Source organism: Pristiophorus japonicus, chromosome 8 (genome assembly GCF_044704955.1).
Source record: "Pristiophorus japonicus isolate sPriJap1 chromosome 8, sPriJap1.hap1, whole genome shotgun sequence".
In the NCBI taxonomy this organism is placed as follows: domain Eukaryota; kingdom Metazoa; phylum Chordata; class Chondrichthyes; family Pristiophoridae; genus Pristiophorus; species Pristiophorus japonicus.
Window position 1 is genome coordinate 42,645,905 of NC_091984.1, and position 22,382 is coordinate 42,668,286.

General features: G+C 41.4%; 2 protein-coding genes across 4 annotated transcripts in view; one reads left to right on the plus strand and one right to left on the minus strand.

Annotated features, from left to right (window-relative positions):
- Positions 1-1,102: 1,102 nt before the first annotated feature.
- On the minus strand, positions 1,103-20,657 carry lrrc41 (leucine rich repeat containing 41). 2 transcript variants are annotated; one of them, XM_070886713.1, is made up of 10 exons: positions 19,968-20,657; positions 17,586-17,672; positions 16,155-16,225; positions 11,868-13,404; positions 10,057-10,296; positions 9,451-9,615; positions 8,860-8,958; positions 7,960-8,082; positions 3,687-3,762; positions 1,103-1,897 (listed from the first exon to the last, which is right to left on the minus strand). In XM_070886713.1, exons 1-10 carry the CDS (start codon positions 20,074-20,076, stop codon positions 1,657-1,659), a joined length of 2,748 nt encoding a protein of 915 aa, XP_070742814.1. In that variant the 5' UTR covers positions 20,077-20,657; the 3' UTR covers positions 1,103-1,656. The 2 variants fall into 2 exon arrangements, with proteins under 2 accessions (XP_070742814.1, XP_070742812.1); XM_070886711.1 differs by having other exon boundaries at positions 11,673-13,404.
- The window catches only part of atpaf1 (ATP synthase mitochondrial F1 complex assembly factor 1), a 39,635-nt gene continuing 35,740 nt past the window's right edge, over positions 18,488-22,382 (plus strand). Inside the window, exon 1 of one of the 2 annotated variants that reach the window (XM_070886715.1) lies at positions 18,488-18,560. In XM_070886715.1, the coding sequence (XP_070742816.1) occupies positions 18,511-18,560 (50 nt within the window). In that variant the 5' untranslated portion in view covers positions 18,488-18,510. Of the gene's footprint in view, positions 18,561-20,410; positions 20,641-22,382 lie in introns of those variants that run through there. The other variant, XM_070886714.1, reaches the window with a different exon arrangement.

Here is a 22,382-nt window from a genome sequence, read left to right on the forward strand (position 1 = left end):
CATTCCTTTTATTCATGAGAAAGAAGTTACTACTAAACTTGGACTTGCTGTAAGGTAATTAGTCCAACATCCTGATGCCACTTGGATAGGCGGATTAGTGGGGCATCAAGGATATTATGGTGTACCAAGGATATTAATCTAAGGTCCTATTCCTTTATTGGGCCAGAATTTACAGTCCTAGATTCATCATTTTTGGACATTTGCATTGGCACCAGCTGCTGATTCAGAAACTTCACTCCCCTTTTTCCTGATTTGTCAAGTCAGGTACCTCATTGCTAAGCATATTTCTGTAACAGCTAACTGCATTGTTATTAGGACCAGTTATGTCTATATTGCAACAACAACAAAGGCTGCAGCAGAAAGCCTGGGAGAACACTCTGCACCATCAATATAATTCTTCAAGGTATTCCTAACTGTTAAAACTACAAGGGATGTGCAATCTCAGCAAAGCCCTACTCCTGAATTCTGCATCTGGCAACAGCTGCTGTAATTCTTACACAATTGCATCTTAATCACTTTATAAAAATAGTTTTACCAGTTAATGTTCCATACATCTACCTCTGGCAGTCATTTATGTGAAGGATGCTTCTCTTGATGGGATAGAAAACACCCTCCCTGTGTAAATAGGCTGAGTCACCAAAACATCATACTGATCAGCCTTTTGCCTTTCCACTAGGCTGCTGCAAAGACAGCAATAATGAAGTTCACCAAACCAACTTGGTCTCCAGCCATATTAATGGCAGAGATCGGAAGATAATTAATTATACTTGCCAGGATGATCAGTGGCAGGGACAGGATGTTTCCTGCATTCAAAAATTATGTATTTGGTTTAAAGGTTGTGGTTCTCTAGCATATGAAAAACTACACATCCTTGGAGTATTAAGCTCCATGCACTATACTCCCTCTGCCTGATAGATATGGGAACTATTTATTTAAACCGTTAAGTTTGTACTGGTTACAGCTGCTGTTGGAGGGTCTAATGATAAAGGATGGATCTTGGGAGTACTCAAAACTGAAGCTCATTTTAAATCACATTTGTTTAAAAGGGAAAAATAAACCACTGCTGAGCAATGAACTTATACTAACACTTGTAATTATCGTGAACCTTTAACATAAAAATAAAACCAGGCAATGTTCGGGGAGCACAGAAAAGTTAGTTTTATTAACAGTGTAGCCCAAGACCAGCACTGGCATATGCTGTGAGGGGATTGCTGACCCACCTTCCAAAAAAAAGGAATATATCTTCCATATTTTTTTAATACAAAAAGGAAAATTAAAAAAACTTCAGTACAAAGTACCATATAAATGCTAAAAAAAAATTGAGAAACAAAATCCAATTTCACAACTCATTTTGCCTCCCAAATGCTGCTCAGAAGATATGGGTGTAGCCCATCAGTTTTTATTTGAGTATGCACTTTGGACCACTTGGATCCAGAGCCAGCCAAGCAAGAAAAATTATAGCTTTCCAAGTATATGATAGGTACTGATTTTTCTTGGAACTGCAATGACTTGTGTATAAATTAATGAGGGGACTCCAATTACAAGTATCAGAATGGCTCTGGTTATAAATGAAGTCAAATAACCAAGACAGTTGAACCTAGTAATTTATAACAGTTCGTAAAATAAAGCCACTGGATGTGCACCATATTGGAATGTTTACATTACACTGATATGGTCAGCAAATGCTTGTAATGGGTCAGTAAGAGACTGTACAGTGATTATATGACATTTGTTTTTGAAGAGTTCAAGTGCCTCCTGCGTAGGTGCAGGATCTCTGAAGAATAGGTTCTCGCTTATGTTTAGTTCCTTTAGCTTCAGCCCACCAGATCGTTCCGATTCGGAGCTCAGAAGGATCTTTGCAAACTCGAGTAATCCATCTCCTCGAATACAATTTGCACTTTAAAATAAAATTACATAGGGAGATCATGACATTTGACTCAATTAGCAATGCACCAATGATTTAATTTTGTTAGGTATGTTATGCAATAAATACCAGTACTGGTGAGGTTAATCATAACAATAGCTCAGTCAGCTTTGCTTCGAACACAACCTCTAGCTATGGCTCATCCTCAATGTAATCTGCAGCAACTGCATTATAACCCACTTGTAATCCCTGCCGAACTTTCACACTCTACCATGTTGCTGTGATAAACAGAGCAGCAGAGACTACAAATATGTACATTGCTTCTAAAACTAGCACAATGTTAAAGTGCTTTACTCTTTGGGCCCTATTACCAGCGTAGCATACTATTGACAAATGAAACTAATTTCCCAAAAATCTCACCATATTACAAAATGCAGAATTGATTAAATGAACTATTATAATCTTGTGCTTTTTGTACTCTCCAACTTGAAAAAAGGAATGTGGGTCGTGGTTGTAACAGCTCCAATGACATAAAATTAATGATCTGCTGAAAAATAGGCAAAAAGCCCTTGAAGATGGTTTAATAAATAAAAAGGGAGAAAGCAGCTTGTAAACAAACTGGGTACAAGAATAGGGAAGAAAGCAAGCATTTTACAGGCGGGGAAGTACCAACCCTAGGCATGAATAAGATGATATGGGCACGAATAAAAAGATTTGAAAGGCTGTTTACACAGACAGAACTAGCCACGGTAGATAAAAATAAAAGGTCGTATGCATTGTATAATGAAAGAAAGAACTGATAAGAAATGAATAGGTTGTACTGTACAGTCAATAAAGAAATAAGAAAAGAGGAAATTTACTGTCTCCCTGTTTCTGAATTCCATAGAAATCTAAACAAACCAAAAAGTGGTAGCTACACACACAACCTGCAGTTAACTGCTTTTACACATCTACCTTAAAATTGAAAGGCACGAGGGGGGCAAAATTGGCCTGATTTGCACCTGCGGGGGGCACTAAGGGGTTACCGACAAATTCACTGACCCCCGCGAACTTCCCTGGTGCTAACACCGCATCGCTCTCTTGCGCCCCATTACTGCCCCGGATGTAATATTCACTCCCGCCCCCTGCAGCATCGCCAGGCGCCAACAATGGCAGCTGCAGGAGGTGTTGTCACCTCAGCTGGCCGCTTGGGGAGTGATATTTAAAGGCAGCGGTGGTCAGGTAGGGCAACATTATTTATCTCTCCATTTTGGTGCCTCCAGATTTCTTTTGTCCCCGCGATTGCTCAGCCCTGCATTTTGAGTGTTTGGGGCTGCTATGCACGCAGCGCAGGTGCCGTGACCCAACACAAACAGAAGATTCATTCATTGGCCCTTCCCTTTAAGCGAGGAAAGGAGCCTGGAGAGACGGCAGCACTGCACCGAACATTGTTCAGTGCTCCGCCGATACCTCCCCCTCACTCATTTCAGCGCTCTAAGGGAAGTGGTAGCACTTGATTTAACACTCCACTTCCCTCTTGCAGCGCTAAAGCGGAAGTTCCCAGCAGCAGCGAATCTTTTTTGCCCGGCGATACTTGTGCACCAAACGGGCTGCAATGCAATTTCTAGGCCAGAATGTTTGCCTCCATCTTTTGTTGGACCGAATGATCAGGCTGTTCTCATAGAGCATCAGAAAACCTTTATAGCAGTTTTGAAATCTGAGCACAAATAATTTCATGCTATTTTTGAACACCTAGTAACAGGAACCTGGGACCATCTCCTCAGTCAACCAGAGAATGGTGCATCTGGAATGAAGTAAGGGACTATTAAAAAAAATTGGTTACCTCACATTCAGGCAAGAGATGCATGATAAAGAATCCTCAGTAAAGAGTTTCGCCAGTGACAGCAAACCTTTGTTGCCTAGTAACAAAAAGAACAGTAATGTGTTATACAAAATATTAATTAGGAACTGCCATAACTCTGGATTTTTGGATCATTTTTCTACAAAATGAATTTGAAAAAAAAACATTTCTATGTTGAGTTTTTGAAGCAAGGTATTTTCACTCAAGTTCGGAGGCTGGGTTTTGGGTGGGGCGGGGGTAGCATTTATATGAAAGGTTAATATAGTTATAGAAATTGTTTTTCCCAAAGACTAAATAAACAAGCAGCTTGTTAGCTTATCTTGGTGATCAATAAACATCTCACACCCACTGGGTTTGGAAGTCACTGGTCCCAGGTGCTCAGCTATGTTTCTCTGACAAACCTTCACTTCTGGTTGTGAATAAATGGAAATACATATATTTTTTAAATACAGGCAATCAAGAAACAGAATGCAGCAAGGTTATGCATGTCTAGCAAAGGCTATGAAGTCAGTTAATATGTGCAAAATTAGTGTCAAATGATGATCGCAAGGCCATTTCCTTTTCTGCCCACATTGCGACCACCTGCCTACAAACCATGGGTATTACATGTCAGGAGGCATCCATTTAAAGGGATTGTAGAAAAGGAAGGTTGGAAGCAGGTCTAGCACTCATTATTACAGCAGTCATTTGTTTGTTTTGAGCCTTATTAGGTTTCCAATATTTGATAATTCTATTCCATGATAAAATGCTGCTTCTCTTACATTCCCACTTCAGGGCCAAAGGCAGCACTTATTAAAAGGTCAGCTGTGCATCTCATCCTTCCAATTAGCAGACTGCCTATAGAAAGAAAGAATGACTTGGATTTATATAACGCTTTTCACGACCACCACCGGATGTCTCAAAGTGCTTTATAATCAATAAAGTACTTTTGGAGTGTAGTCACTGTTGTAATATGGGAAATGCGGCAGCCAATTTGCGCACAGCAAGCTCCCACAAACAGCAATATGATAATGACCAGATAATATTTTTTTGTTATGTTGATTGAGGGATAAATATTGATTACCAAGCCACCAAGCTCATGGTCTACAGGGTTGTAGTGATACCCGGCCTCCTGTATGGCTCAGAGACATGGACCATATACAGTAGACACTTCAAAATCACTCGATCAGGCCAACATCGAAGCACTGACCACACTCGACCAGCTCCGTTGGGCGGGCCACACTGTTCACATGCCTGACACAAGAGATGGTTGGATGGGCACTTAAAGTGCCGTAAGCCTGCAGGGTTACGGACCTAGAGCTGGTAATTGGGATTAGACTAGATAACCTTTTGTTGGCCGGCACAGATATAATGGTAAGTACTGCAAGGAATCGAATACAGCCAGGATGATCTCATGGACTAGTTTCAATCGCCTCGCTGGGTCGGAGAGGAATTTTACCAGATTTTTTTTCTCCCTAAATTGGCCTGGGTTTTTAATCTGGTTTTTGCCTCTCCCGGGAGATCACATGGCTCTGGTTGGGGTGGAGTGTAGAATGTTTCAGTATAAGGGGTATTGCAGTTGTGTGAGGCGGACTGGTTGGGTTGGGTGCTCTTTGCCCTTCCGTCATTGTTCATTGTTCGTAGGTTTATATGTAACCTTCAGGGCTGCTGACCGAAGGCCGTGCGGCTCTTTGTCGGCCGGCATGGACACGATGGGCCGAAATAGCCTCCTTCTGTGCTGTAAATTTCTATGTTTCTGAGACTCCCAAAGCAAGAATCAGAACTCCTACATGGCAAGTGAGCCCAAGGTGGGCAGAGGAAACATTTCAAGGACACCCTCAAAACCTCCTTGATAAAATGCAACATCCTCACCGACACCTGGGAGTCCCTGGCCAAAGACCACCCTAGGTGGAGGCGTGCATCCGGGAGGGCACTGAGCACCTCGAGTCTAGTCGCCGAGAGCATGCAGAAAACAGGCGCAGGTAGCGGAAGGAGCGTGTGGCAAACCAGTCCCACCCATCTTTCCTTCAACGACTGTCTGTCCCACCTGTGACAGAGACTGTGGATCCTGTTTTGGACTGTTCAGTCACCTAAGAACTCACTTTTAGAGTGGAAGCAATTCTTCCTCGATTTCGAGGGACTGCCTATGATGATGATTGGCCAGGACACCGGGGATAATTCGGTAAGAAACATGTGTAATTCTGGCAGCTCACCAATTCAATGTTAATGTCCACGAAAAAGGACTACACTGGGCACGCCGAGCAGGATCGTACCAAAAATCATCCCTATATTAATTTTATATGAAGATGGTCAAACCAAAGTCAAAGTTACAAGGAATCAAGAAGCAATGAGGATTTAGGGTGACAAGATTCCGGATAACTAAAGGGAGCATTAGAAGCGACAAGGCAACAGTAGAAGAGTTACTAAACTACAGAAAGAGATTAGAAAAGCTTTAAGCTGTGTTGACAGTGGTGTATTCAAGGAAGAATGTGCTCTACAGGTACCTGGAACACGCCTTCTAAGAACAGTAGGTCAGAATACTTTTTATTACACAATGATGTTTTATATGTAGATATCCATTTCCATAAAAGTGGAATGGTACCAAAAAGTGCATGAATGATGGGGAAACATGTACCATTACATTTGAATACACGTTTATGGGATGCCTTTTACAGCAGAAGCTGAATTACTACCATCAATACAAAACATAGTGCATTTTAGTGCAAGAATTATTGCTCTTTCATAGATTTGTCAAAAATATTTAAACCCATAAATGGACTGTACATATTCCTATTATAAGTGGTACACCTGAGACCTGGCTTGTAAATAGTATATAGCCTGGTTGACACATGGTGAAGGAAATTTTATTTAAAGACAATAATGAATGTTGTTTCAAGTGTTAGAAATTAGGGGTGCTTAAAAATGTATATAATTATGCGAATGAAACTGTGACGTGAATAATACTGTGTTTAAATGATTGTATTAGTGCTCTAGACAAGCAAGGGGTTGTGTTATAAGTTATGTTTTACTGGGACTGCGCAAGTTTCGGTTTCCTAGAAGCTTGTATTAGAATTTGAGACAAATGTTTTTAGTTAGTTAGATTAGATGATGCATAACATTCCACACAGGCGCTCAGAAGATGACCTGTCTGCCAGGCTAGTTGTCTGTTATTTGTAACTTAGGATTTTGACTTTGTTTAGTGTGTCTTTAATTTGGCCAACAAAGGCCCAAGCTGTTTCTTCCATTATTGCTAATAACCATATTATAATGCTAAGTTAGGAATTGGAGTTCATTTAACAGAATTTCTTGCTAAGATGCACAAGTTAACCAGTGTGTAAGAATAGAATGTAATGATTCATTTGATAGTACAACAGTCTGATAATAAAATGAAAGTGTGCATGACCAACTGCATGAACATAAACTGATAATAAGCAGTTATGAATAATGAGGCCTCTGACTGAAGGCCAAACAAGAATGCGTGTGTAATGGTTGTGAAGACCACCCCTTGAGAGAGGGTCTTCAACTGTAATTTTAGACAAAGAACTCGACATGTCATTGGTGGGCTACTGACTCCAGACCAGGGGGAACAAGACAGGAATGAGGTAAGAGATTATAGCTTTGGAAAGAGAAGGCCGGACGAGATAAGAGGGATCCAGATGAATTGGCCTTCAAAACGTCTAAACAAGAATGTGTGTGTAATGGTTGTGAAGACCACCCCTTGAGAGAGGGTCTTCAACTATAATTTTAGACAAAGAACTTGATATGTCATTGGGCATCTTGTTTTAAAGGAAACATCTATAGGTTAAATGGTCTTGACAATATTCTATCCCAGGCCCACCTCTAAAAAGAGAATAAAGGGAAGACCTAAAGAGCCATTAGCTCAGACAGTGGAGGGGAGGACTCTGAAGAGTGGATCAGGTGGTCTAGCACTCTTCCGAGGGTGGACCCATGCTGACCACAGTCTAACACCCTTGGGTAGTTCAAGAAGAGAGACACGAAGGAGAACGAATAAGAAGAGTTGCTTGCGCATGCCAGTCGTCTGGCCGATGGGGGGCAGTACCAGCTACTTGTCACGGTCATATGTTTTTGCTGTGTAACTAGTGTGTTATATTCTGTCCTAAACTCTGATTAAACACAATATACCCACCATATTGGTTTACACTTGATCCTGATTATTTGAAAGTCAAGAGATAGGTTAATCTCAACACGAGTTTATAACAGCAGAGCTACACAACCAACCAAGTGGGGGGAGAATAAAATAATGGGGTGTACCAACCTAATCGATTTGCTGGTAAAGATAGAAATTTGAGGGACTGATTTTGCTTCAGAGCAGTGACGATTTCAGACACAGTTTCTGCTGCGTGCCTTTCAAACAACCGACAGTTATCCAACGTTAAACCTGTGAATGTGAAGTGGAAAAGACATTCCCTTATCCATTGCTCCAAATGTGCTGCGGAGTCATATGTTGTAGATTCACATTTGCAATTCCTCAAATAGTCACTATGTAAAGGAAAGGACTTGCATTAATGTAGTACCTTTCACAACCTCAAGAAATGCCAAACAATCCCTTCAAGCTACGCAGCAGCCAGCACACTGGCTTTCAAATAGAAAAAAAAACGTGCATGCCGTGGGAATATGAATGGGCCACGCTGCCCATTAAAGGGGCCGCACACCCAAAAAACATTTAAAGGGAACATTGGTCGCAAACGTTTTACAGCCAATTAAATACTTTTGAAGTGTAGTCACTGTTGTACTGTCGAGAAACATAGCAAGGTGCCACAAGCAGCAATAAGATAATTAACTGGATAATCTATTTTCCAGTAAGTAGAGAAAAAGTTGGGAGTGATTCCAGACCAATTCTGCACACCTCTAGCAAAAAATGTAAGTGACAGTTTCAGAGATCTGTGAACTGATCATATTCTTGACTGGGGCACAGGGGACCTAAAAAAGGTGGGAAAAATACATTCCAGGACAGGGTATGATAGAGAGGAAGATGACTAACTTGGGATTTATATATCTGGCAGCAGTACTTTCCACTTCAGAGTATGACAATTTACTAACTATATTGCATTACACTCATTATTGATACCCATACACAGTTCACACAACAATAAAGCTGTCCAACATTTTTTTTAAGTCAATATTATGTATTACTACATCATCTGCTAGTTCTTACCTTTAAGAGGAGCACTATGCAAAAGATCTAGAACTTCCTTAAAACACACAGCGAGGTTAACGTCTTGTATGGTAATCCAATCTAATGCAGAGAGAAAAACTAGGAGACAAAATTGTTTGTTACATCATTAAACCATGCTGCTTTACAAATATAAACAACATTTCGATATGGGACGTCATGCTCCCAGATAGTAAGTGCTTCTCCTTTTGTACTCTTACCCCAGTATTACCCAGGAAAGGAAAATATTCTCAGTGAGAACCAGAAAAATCATTGGTATCTCCAAGCAACGGATCATACCAGGTAGGGGGAAAAGATTGCGAGATCAACGGGCTATGTATTATTGAGTATCACAGTCAATACTTAATTGTTGGGAAACATGCATCTAAAGGGTTCCTCTGGAGCCAGTATGCTTTTATTTGCTGTAGGGCAAACTGCAGATGTGTTAGAGTGGCCAAGATAAGGGTATCAGCATCACTGGTTTCACAGGGTGACATACATCACTGCACATAGGCTGTGAAATGGTAGCAAAATCTTTTAAAATTAAAAAATATATTTGACAGACTTATCCCTTCAGTGTACATTACCACGCACATGTAGTTGCATGCAGCAGTTTGCCAAGTTCCTCGGGAGCTCCGAACGATGCCCTGTGCAGACACAGGCGTCTGAGGAATTTCAATCCTCTTAAAACAGGCAGGAGCATGTCAACCTGTAGAGGTTTATTTGTGCAACTCAGACTCAAGTCCTCCAAACAGCTACCTGAAAAAACACAGAAGTGAGTAATTAGAATGCATTCCAAAGTTAACATCGAAATCTTAAATAGAATTATCAACCATTTATAATTTAAAATGTTAAAGCATAGTTTTGCAATTGCTGGGATGAACATTAACTAAGACAAGTTAACTGAAGTTCTATCACCAATGGACTACTAAATTTTTTAAATATACAAATATAAAAATATACAAAAATCAACCTAGGTGACACTCCTGCTACTCCACCAGCTTTCCTGCCAATCTTCTGTAGCCTGACCAGAATTTCACAGAGAGCATGCGGGACAGACACAATGAGAATATTTTTCTCCCAACCTAATGACAAGGTGGAGTAACTCAAGAACTTTAAGAACACGTTTCTCTTGAAACGAGGGGACATTCATTTTATGTATTTTTTTTTTAAAAGATACAATAAAAACATATTTCTGACCTGTTACCTCTGCAGTAGCCATCAACAACTCGTTTTCCAGGGACTCATTTTGTATTTCCAGCAGGAAGCCCACGTGGAATGTGCGCAGGCGGGGAAAGTTGCCAAGCAGGATTTTAACCAGCTTTATCATGGGAAGGTGAAGGATATCATCTTTTAATACTAGCGTGGAAAGACGGTTGTCATGGCAGCGAGAGAGGACACAGAGTTCCTTGAGAATCAGAAAGATGGCAGGACCGAGACCTAAAAGCAGAAGAAGCAACAGAATATGACCAGTGGTGTCCATTTAAAGCATGAAGCATTCACATGACTATGATTTCTCATGTGGTAAAGAACATAATATAAGAACATAAGAAATAGGAGCAGGCCATTTGGCCCCTCGAGCCTGCTTCACCATTCAATATCATGGCTGATCTGATCCTGGCCTCAACTCCACTTCCCCACCCGCTCACCATAACCCTTCACTCCCTTATCATTCAAAAATCTGTTTATCTCCACCTTAAATATAGTCAATGACCCAGCCTCCACAGCTCTCTGAGGAAGAGAATTCCACAGATTCACAACCCTCAGAAGAAATTCTTCCTCATTTCTGTTTTAAATGGGCGACCTCTTATTCTGAAACTATGCCCCCTAGAGTAGATTCCCCCACAAGGAAACATCCTCTCTGCATCTACCCTGTCAACTACCTTCAGAATCTTTTATGTTTCAATAAGATCCCCTCTCATTCTTCTAAACTCCAATGAGTATAGACCCAACCTGCTCAACTGTTATACACAGTACTCCAGGTGTGGTCTCACCAACACCGTGTACAGTTGTAGCAGGACTTCCCTACTTTTATACTCCATCTTCCTTGCAATAAATGCCTACATTCCATTTGCCTTTCTAATTACTTGCTGTACCTGCATGCTAACTTTTTGTAAATTTTAATATTTGTGGAGTTGTGGCTGAGCCAACTCAAACCCAGTTCGTGGTTACAAGGCAGGTTGAGGACTACTAACTGGTGACGAGCTGATCCTCTCTCAGCTGGGGAATGGTGTGGATACAGAAATTAACTTTTAAATAAAGCAAAAATAAATAATGTTGCAACAGACATTCATTAAACTATTTACTAGGATACTAAAACACCAACATAACCTGCCAGCATGAACTGGAGCAAAGCAATTGCAGCTCCATCCCCAACCCCAGACATAAACTAAAAAAAAGCAAATACAGGTAACACGCACAGAAAAATTCAAAACATTAACTTGATAACATTCCTGGCAAATTGACATGAACCTATAATGCTTTCAAAAGAATTGTAAATGGTAAAAGTTATTTTTTTTAAAAACCCGAGGTGAAACTACCAGTGAGGTTTTCAAAACTTGATCTAATTCTTGATTTTATTTGGGTGGACAAGGGAGAACAAATCATTTATTTTGCTATGAATTCAGGGTTCATATTTTGTTATACAAACTAGGAATAGGTGAAACATTCATTCTATGAGGTGGACATAATGCAGCTAAATAAAGACACCCAATGATGCTAAAGGTTACTATATCCCCAAGCTGAAACTTTGGAGTGATTATAGTTCCAAATTGTGCAATGCTTTTATTTAATCTCTGCAATCCTCACCAACTAACCATTATATTCCAAGACTAGTTTCTGCAGGGACACCCATGAACTGAGCAACTTGCATAACATCATGGAAGACGTGTATGAAAATGGGACTGATGTAATTTCCAGCACCGACACACTTCTAAGATAGAGCTCAGGAGGACAGGAAATAAGTGTTTTGTCAGCTTGCTCTCGGCCAAAGAAATCACAGTCATTCAAACCTTCTAGTAGGTCGTCACTGTTTTCATCAGTGCCGGAGGTGTTCTGCTCAGTGTCTGTTTTACTTCCACCTATCATGAAAATATAATCATAGATGTCCCCTGGCTTCTCAATCACTTCAGATAACCCAGTCTTTGATTTTTCAGCTGACTTAATGTTACATACATCAGCGAGTCTTGGCTTTTTGCATGTTCTATTATTTGTAAAACATGACACCAGATCTTCTGGGATCCAAGTGCTTGAATTGAGAAGACACGGCTCTTCCAAAGTTTTACCGTGTGCATTTGTTGATTCAGATTCCCCAAAAGTCATTTCAGGAGATCCTGGACCTTCTGAAAAACTACCACTTGCATTTGGGCATGTTAGTTCTTCTGTAATTGCAGAGTCTTGATTTTCAATAGCATTGGTACATTCATAATGAGACACTAGCTGTTTTGAAGTCCCAATATCCACAGCGGACGATGTTGATTCTATAAACATTCTGCTATTAGCATCATGGGAATAACGTTTTTCTTCAGAACCATTGTGATGTTGATCAGGACACCCAGGCTCTTTCACAACCCTGCTGCATGCACAAGAATATAACTGCCCTTTTAGGATCTTCTGCCCATTACAATTGCTTTCATCACAAGTCTTGCCAGATATACAAGAGGGCCTCTGCTCTAACAGATTGCTGTGTGCACATGAATCCGGTTCAGTCAAAGCCATACCACGACTTCCAGAAAAAGGCTGCATTTCTGAAACAATATTTTGTACATCAGGACACCTTAGCGCTCCACACATTGTGCCACAGGATTTGCGCTTTTTGGGATAAGTTCCATGTGTTTTACGACAACTAGACCCATCTACGACCCAAAGTTCCCCACATGATGATTCTTCAGAAGTTACACAATGTGCATGTGGCGATATCAGGCTATCAGAAGGCACGTTAACACTTGGAGTCATGATTTTCTTAGCTCTGTTGCTTTCAGTAGTGGTGAATATCCAATCAGATAAAGTACAGTATGCAGTCTTTTCAGCCTGCTGGTGGCAGCAATCCAATATATTTCTCTGAACTGTTGGCTTCATTGCTTTAATGTCCATCTTTAATTTGTCCTCACCACAACAATCTATCCCTTGATATTCCATCTTCCCTTCACGCCAAAGTCCTGCACTTGTCCTCAGTATGAGAGCCAATAATTCAGGATGGGGCTCATTCCAATGTGACAATGCCACCTCCTTCACAACTCCATGGTGAACAAGGCTATGAAGCAACATTAACAATGAGTGTTGTAATATTAGATCCACAGAACGCAGATGTTGAAACACCATTTTATGCACTGTGCAGGTCAAACGGTTACAAATGCTTGGATTATCAGCAAGTTCCTTCACTCCTTGGAGCTTGTTGCGTATAACCAGCTTGCTTACATGTCGGGATCCGAGTACCAAGGCAGAAGAACGAGAATTATTTAAACGCTTGTCTTTCAAGATATCCAATGTTCCCCACAAGACACCATGAAAGAATGTTTGCAGGAATTTTTGCCTCCAGTTAAAAGGTTCCTGTAGTATTAAAGAAAAAATTGGTCAGTATACAGAAGCAACTACATTCCATGGTGACAACTCTAAAATTACCTTAAGAATTCCGAAGAATAATCTTTAATTTTGTTTCCTCTTCTCTTTAGAACCCTTTTCCCAAACAACTTGTGCAACTGCCTATGCCAATACTACTAGGAAATGCACAAGAGAATGCCCTCTCCTCTTTGTGGGGGAAATCGCTTTAGCATCCACCCAGTGGATCTGGTAGGATCTGCAAGGAAGTTAATGCTGATGCAGTGTTACTGTGAGGAATTAGAACAGGAGCAGCTGAGTATGATGTCACAAGTAAACCATACAGTATTGTGCAATATTAACAATATGTTGACAATGAGTCCTATTTGCCACTGGAACTTCTATTAATGTGAAACGAATTGGGGGTCCAGCGGTACAACTTCACCTGTGTTAGGTTAACTAACTCCAGATCTGGGCCAGAAAAAATATTCACTGTTCAATTTAACTGCTACAGATTGATGCATGAACTCATCATTAGTCAACCTAATGAGGCCCGAATAAGAAATTAAACTAATTTTTCTTTACCCATTTTAAACTTCAGATTATGGAGGGTATATTTCCTCAGAGCAAGACTAACACAAATTAAGTATGTTGACGCTTTCCAAAAATATGATAACAATTTTTGTTGTAGTTTTTGTTTTTACAAAGTTAGCAAAGACAGTAACAAAGAGACTAGTTATTAGCAGTGTTGAATTCCCTACTTTTAACTTCTAAATATATTAATAGTTATGTAAAGAATTGACAGCATAAAAATTATGAAAAGATAAACACAAGAACATAAGAAATAGGAGCAGGAGTAGGCCATTTGGCCTCTCGAGCCTGCTCCGCCATTTAATAAGATCATGGCTGATCTGATCATGGACTCAGCTCCACTTCCCTGCCTGCTCCCCATAACCCTTCACTCCCTTATCATTCAAAAATCTGTCTATCTCCACCTTAAATATATTCAATGACTCAATCTGCACAGCTCTCTGGGGCAGAGAATTCCACAGATTTACAACCCTCCGAGAAGAAATTCCTCCTCATCTCAGTTCTAAATGGGCAACCCCTTATTCTGAAACTATGCCCCCTAGTTCTAGATTCCCTCACGGGGGAGAAACATCCTCTCTGCATCTACCTTGTCGAGCCCTCTCAGTATCTTATATGTTTCAATAAGATCACCTCTCATTATTCTAAACTCCAATGAGTATAGGCCCAACCGGCTCAACCTTTCTTCATACGTCAACCCCCTCATCTCAGGAATCAACCTAGTGAACCTTCTCTGAACTGCCTCCAATGCAAGTATATCCCTCCTGAAATGAGACCAAAACTCTTTGCAGTACTCCAAGTGTGGTCTTACCAATACCCTGTACAGTTGTAGCAGGACTTCTCTGCTGTTATACTCCATCCCCTTTGCAATAAAAGCCAACTTTCCATTTGCCTTCCTGATTACTTGCCGCACCTCTGTACTAACTTTTTGTTTCATGCACAAGGACCCCCAGGTCCCTCTGTACTGCAGCATTTTGTAATTTTTCTCCACTTTAATAATAATTTGCTTTTTTTATTTTTCCTGCCAAAGTGGATAATCTCACTTTCCCACATTATACTCCATCTGCCAAATGTTTGCCCACTCACTTAGCTTGTCTATATCCCTTTGCAGATTTTATGTGTCCTCACAACTTGGCTTTCCCACCCATCTTTGTATCATCAGCAAACTTGGCTACATTACACTCGGTCCCTTCATCCAAGTCATTAATATAGATTATAAATAGTTGTGGCCCCAGCACTGATCCCTGTGGCACCCCACTAGTTACCATTTGCCAACCGGAATATGACTTATTTATCCCGACTCTCTGTTTTCTGTTAGTTAGCCAATCCGCTATCCACGTTAATATATTACCCCCAACCCTGTGAGTTCTTATCTTATGCAGTAACCTTTTATGTGGCACCTTATCGAATGCCTTCTGGAAATCCAAATACATCACACCCACTGGTTCCCCCTTATCCACCCTGCTCGTTACATCCTCAAAGAACTCTAGCAAATTTGTCAAACGTGATTTCCTTTTCATAAAACCATGATGACTCTCCTTGACTGTATTATGCTTTTCCAAATGTCCTGATACTGCTTCCTTAAAAATGGACTCCAGCATTTTCCCAATGACAGATGTTAGGCTAACTGGTCTATAGTTTCCGGATGTCTGTCTGCCTCCTTTTTAAAATAGGGGCATTACATTTGCGGTTTTCCAATCTGCTGGGACCTCTCCAGAATCCAGGGAATTTTGGTAGATTACAACCAATGCATCCACTATCTCTGCAGCCACTTCTTTTAAGACCCTAGGATGCAGGCCATTAGGTACAGGGGACTTGTCCACCTTTAGTTCCATTATTTTACCAAGTACTTTTTCTTGAGTGATAGTAGTTCCTCCCTCCCTATAGCCCCTTGATTCTCAATTATTGGGATGTTTTTAGTGTCTTCGACTGTGAACACCAATACAAAATATTTGTTCAAAGTCTCTGCCATTTCTCTGTTCCCCATTATTAATTCCCCAGTCTCATCCTCCAAGGGACCAAAGTTTACTTTAGCTATTCTCTTCCTTTTTATATACCTGTAGAAGCTCAACTATCTGTTTTTATATTTCTTGCTAGTTTACTCTCATAATCTATCTTCCCTCTATTATTTTTTTAGTCATCCTTTGGTGACAGGATGGGTGGGATAAACTTACCGTTTTAACTTTAGGATTTGTCCCAATCACATCCTTCCAAAGCTGGAGCCAAAGAGCCCGAGTTGAAATTCCTATAAAAGTAAACACAAAAGTAAAAGTATACTAAAAGATACTTGACACCCGTTAACACTGACATCGCAAGCTGGGAAGATTATGGCTAACAGGCCACACTGGAGGCTGGTCTGCATCAAAGAACCAAGGAGGCCGAGAGAGGAAAGAGAAGAGAGCAAACAGGAAGCACATCAAGAGTCAATACTGCGCGAACCTCATAATCTGACCTTGTGGTTTATGGCTGCACCCCCTTGGCAAGGACTGTTGCTTGAGAATTGGACGCTTCAGTCATGGCAAAGTAATTAAACTACTTTAGCTCTTACAGCATTGTCTTTCGAGATGGGTGGCTGCCACTAAAGTACTGTATTGTGTGAGGGGAGGGGAAATATGCTTCAAAAGCACGAGCCTTTACAGGTAGGAATAAATGTGGCATTTTTGTAAATATGCTTCCACTTATATGGTGGCTTTTCATATTGAAACATCAGAGTTTCATAATGTGCACTGACTTGTGTATTGAAATACAGCTGCCATTCTGTGTTAGCAACATCCCACATACAAGATGAAAGGCCAAGTAATTGTTTATTTTTAGAAAATTGGTTGAGGGAAAAATGTTTGCCAGAACACTGGATGGTTCCCCTGCTACTCTTCAAACCGTGCTACGAAAAGTTTAATATCTATCTAAACCAGCAGAACAGGTAGATGGGACCTCAGTTCAACATCCCACCTAAACGATAAGCAGCTAAATGTTTATTAACATGAGCATACAAATAAAGGCTTCCCGGTATTGACACACAAGCCTAAATCTAATACAGTGGGATTTCTGTACATCAGTTTTTATCTCTCAACCCTCCCTTGTACCTACATTTAACTTCCAAGCTACTGATCTGATGCCATTTTGGAGAAAGTATTTGTGAATGGATTCTGATATGAGCAATTTTTTTTTAATCACTTTGCTAATGATGGCATTATCCAACATATAGCCAGGTGTGTACAAAAAAGTTGAAAATTCTGATATTCAAAAGTTAGATATGCTACTTGCATTTTCATTTGTTATAATGTTAAAGGAGATCCACTGTATCCAATCAGCTGTCTGGATTTTTGGTTATGATTACAGGATACCATAACCAGTCAATTCAGGGTATCCGCCTTCAGAAGGAATTCCTCCAGAACTGTTCCTTTGATGAAGTCATGAGCATTTACAAGTTAAAAAATATACAAAAAAGAGAGAGAGGAAGTTAAAATTACTAATTATTTGTAATTTTCAACTTAAGGATATCCCAATCCTGAGAACATTACAATAATCCTAATTCTAGAAATTTCACAAACGGATGGGTTACAAGAGTTTGAATTTTTAGGGTGAAATTGCTGAAGTAATTTTACCTTTTTTTACTGCAACCTCTTCAATCCTCTCCAAATCATAAATGTTAAGGAACTGCAGCAATTGTCGAAGAATTGGTGTTGGCAAACCTGCATATGGAACACAACACAGAACAGGGCGATGGGAGATTTAGAAAGTGGCAGTTACAAGGAAGTGCAAACTTTCAGCTAACATTAAACAGTCCCTGCGCTAAACATACACTTCCGTGACCGGTGGGCACCGCAGACAATAGTGTCTGGTAGACACACACGCATTGGCTCGGAAATCCCGGCCTCCCCAGGTTCGTACAGAGTGTGTACGGATCCAGGAAGGTATCACAAAAGGCATTTTTCACCACATAATGCGCATGCGCTGAAAACCGGCTTTTCCGATCTGCCAAGCTCCAGTTTGACAGATTCTCCGTATCTCGGGAGCCAGGACATTTGCAAGGGCAAGATTGCAGCATTTACCCAGATCTTGCCCAGCAAATGTCCTGCAAACTCTTGCGCCTGATAAAAGCAGGCTCATAGCCTACCTTTACAGGCATAAGAGTTTTAAAACACACAAAAACATAATAAAATGAAATTAAAAAAACACATTTTATTGTTAAAAACCCTCCCTACTACGGTAAGTTTATTTTAAACCATAATTAAAAAAGCTTTTTAAAAAAAAAAAAATCGGGAAATATATATTTTTTTTTATAGAAGACATAAATAACTTTAATTTAAATTAATGTTAAATATGTGGTGTATTTTTTCTATTTTTTTTAATTAGTGTTTTGGGTGTTTGGGGGGGGGGGGTTTCTCAATCATAATAATGGGTTCTCCAACTTACGGAGCTCCCATTATTATGAATGAGAAAATACTGTATCTGGATTAGCTGCCCAGAGCCATGTGACTGCAGCTCCAGCTCTACGGACTTCCAGACGTGCACGCGTTCTGACGCACAATGAGTAGAGGCCTCAGGACTGGGATCTCTCGTGGGCGCAGCAGGATAAGGTAAGTGCGTGTCTTTTTTCCCTATTTCAGTTGATCGCCCGTGGAAAACAGCCGACTGAGATTTCTAGGCCATTATGTTTTAGTTTTATAAATTTCCTTTTCAGCTTATTGAAAGTAAACTTTAGGCTTAAATTATTTTATTAGTTGTGCCTCTTTTATTAAAAAAAAGCAGCACATGCAAATTTGGTGGGTAGTGGTGTTCCACAAGGATCAGTGCTGGACCACTGTTGTTCACGATTTACGTTCACAATTTAGACTTTGGAACTAAAAACACCATTTCTAAATTTGCAGATGACACCAAATTGGGGCCGGGCCGGGCCGGGCCGGGGGGGGGTGGGTGCGGGGTAGAGAAATCGTTAATACTGAATGGTATGTTGGCCTTTATTACAAGAGGATTTGAATACAAGAGTAAAGACGACTTACTGCAATTATATAGGGCCCCGGTGAGATCGCACCTAGGGTATTGCGTACAGTTTGGGTCTCCTTACCTAAGGAAGGATATACTTGCCATGAAGGGAGCGCAACGAAGATTCACCAGACTGATTCTTGGGATGGGGGGGGGGGAACTGTCCTACGAGGAAAGGTTGAGTAGACTAGGCCTATATTCTTGAGAGTTTAGAAGAATAAGGGTTGATCTCAATGAAACATACAGAATTCTTACAGGGCTCGGCAGGGTAGATGCAGGATTTTCCCCCTGGCTGTGGACCAGAACCAGGGGTCACAAGCTCAGAATATGGAGCCAGCCGTTTAGGACTGAGATGGGGAGAAATTTCTTCACTCACAGGGTGGTGCATCTTTGGAATTGTCTACCCCAAAGGGCTGTGAATGCTGTGGTTCAGTATATTCAAGACAGAGATTGATAGATTTTTTGATATTCAAGGAATATGGAGTTAATGCAGGAAAGAGGAGTTGAGGTAGAAGATCTGACATGATCTTATTGAATGGCGGAGCAGGCTCGAGGGGCCAAATGGCCTACTCCTGTTTTTATTTGTTATGTTCTTATGTTCCTCCTTTAATATGCTCCTTAAAACCTTTCTCTTTGGCCAAGTTTTTGGTAATCTGCCCTAATATCTCCTCATGTGGATCGCTGACAAATTTTGATTGATAACGCTCCTGTGAAGCGCCTTGGGATGTTTTACTACTTTAAAAGGTGCTATATAAATACAAGTTGTTGCTGGTGGCATGAAACTATTAAAAAAGGCACTGAACATAGGGGGTGGGGGAGCTCTCCTCAGCGGAGCAAGTGCCGATAAAAAAGTTTCAATCCAAGGTTTTCATCGTGGCTTTTATCAAAGAGTGCCCCGGCCCCCAGAGCAGGTGCCGGAGAGGTTACAGTTTAAGAGGCTGGGCCGCAGTCACCGGGAAACCCGGCCCACCTGGTCCCGGGATTATAACTTCAATACTTACCCCACGCCCGCTGCTCCAGCCTGACCATATTCTCGCTGACATTCTGTGCACAGACGGTAAATAAAGTGGGCACATCGCGGCTCTCCTCCCCGGGCCCGCTCGGCTCCATCACCCGCGCCCTGAGTCCGCTGGCGCCGTTGCTACGCCGCCATGTTGAGAAGGTCAACGTCACGCTGAGCGCACAGGCCGGCTCCTCCGTCCGCCACCCTAATGAAGTCCGCCAACTCGATGGGTTTGACACAATGTGAATTTATAACCGACCAATGTACGTTAGTAGTTAAATCCAGCAGTAGTCGCAATTAGCGGTTAAATTGCAAGACCGCTTTTAACACAACAAAAGGAAACTAAAGAAACAGTTACTCGTGGTTCATTTTCTAAACTGCACTTTGAAATTTCGAGGGCGGAACGTTTGTGCTGGGATGCGGTTTCCTCCGAGCCGTGTGATGTGCATGGAGGCGGGCAAGATGGCGGCGGTGAGGGAGCTCTGGTCTTTCTCTAACCGGGCCCTGGCCGTCAGGAGCCGCTGCCCCCTCCCACTGGGGCTCGGCGTGGTCTCCAACCAGCTCCGCATGTTCTCCATGTCCGGCATTTTAAATCGAGTCGAGAAGGAGAAGGAGCCGCAGGAAAATCAGTTTTACACCAAGTACCAGACCAAGATACAGGAGCTGCGGAGGTGAGAGAGGAGCGGCTGTTGTCCGGCTATGGGTTAAAACGGCATTTCCGCCCGCGGCTGCTGCCAACGAACCGGAAGTCGTTGCGCACGCGCAGTTCCATTTCTTTTGTAAAATTAAAAACAGAAAATGCTGGAAATCTCAACGGGCCAGGCAGCATCTGTGGAGAGAGAGTTAACATTTCAGGTCAATGACCCTTCGTCAGAACTGGCGAATATTCGAAATGAACAGATTCTTAAGAAGCACTGAAAGGGCGAGGGGAGGGGAAGAACAAAAGGGAAGAACTGTGATAGGGTGGAAGGTAGGAGAGATTTGAGAGACAAATGGGACGATGGACCGACTTGAGATGATAATGGCTGAAGTTAGAAAAAGATCAGACTAGATAGGGTGCGAATGGTGGAATAATTACCAGCTGCCATGAGAAACAGCGAAAAAAATTACATAAGATCGAGGCAGGCGGAGTTCATAAAAAGAGGAAAGGGAGCAAAATATGGTCTGAGGTTAGGGTCTGAAATTGTTGAGTTCGATGTTGAGTCCAGAAGACTGTAAAGTGCCTAAACAAAAGATGAGGTGCTGTTCCTCGAGCTTGCGTTGAGCTTCATTGAAGCAGTGTAAAAGGACGGAGATGGAGTGGGAGTAGAGCGGAGAATTAAAGTGACATGGGACCGGAAGCTCGGGGTCATGCTTATGGACTGAATGGAGGTGTTCCGCAAAGCGGTCACCCAATCTGTGTTTGGTCTACCCAATCTAGAGGAGACCGCATTGTGAGCAGCGAATACAGTATACTAAATTGAAAGAATTATAAGTAAATCTTTGTTTCACCTGGAAGGAGTATTTGGGGCCCTGGACAGTGGGAAGGGAGGAGGTAAAAGGACAGGTATTGCATCTTCTGTGCTTGCACGGGAAGGTGCCGTGGGGAGGGGAGGGGAGGGGGTGTTGGGGATGACTGCGGAATGGTCCACGGTGTCGAGGAGGGAGCGGTCCCTTCGGAATGCTGAGAGGGGAGGGGAGGGGAAGATGTGATTGGTGATGGGATCATTTCTTTTGCTTTATTGTCGCCAGACTTCACAAAATTATGAATTAAGATTTTAAAAATTATGTTCAGTTGTAGTTTAATTTATTAATTGTTTGAATTGTAGAAATTATGGTCATTAAGGTGTGGCCATTTGTTTGAAAGGGGATTGTGATCTGCCTCTGATCAGACATTTCTCCTAACAGCTCCTGTGTTGACAGAAATAAAAAGAGAAATTGCTGGAAATCTCAGCAGGTCAGGCAGCATCTGTGGAGAGAAACAGAGTTAATGTTTCAGATCGATGACCCTCCGTGTTGATAGCCCTGACCAGTGATATTGATCTCAGTTCCTACTCGCATCGTGTTGAATATGTTTAAGTTACATTTGACACGTGGAGGAGGCACTGGTTCAAAATTAACCATCGTGATTCATATAAATCAACGGATTCCTTCAATTGACCTTAGTCTAGCGTGATGGCAACAGTCTATACAGGTGTATCCCCTCACATCCTCTGTTTTCAAAAACAAATTATTCGCTTCTTTAAATGAACATTTAGATTTTTACAATTCTAAAAATGTCATGTCCCCGTTTAACTCTGAAGCTAGGACTGTTGGGGGCTCTCGATTTTGGTAAAAAGCATTTTAACCGAGAGTTGATGTGGCTTCATCGCCACAGAGCTACACGCGCCGTTGTGAACATTATTTTTTAAATTTGCCGGTTATTTTTTAAATT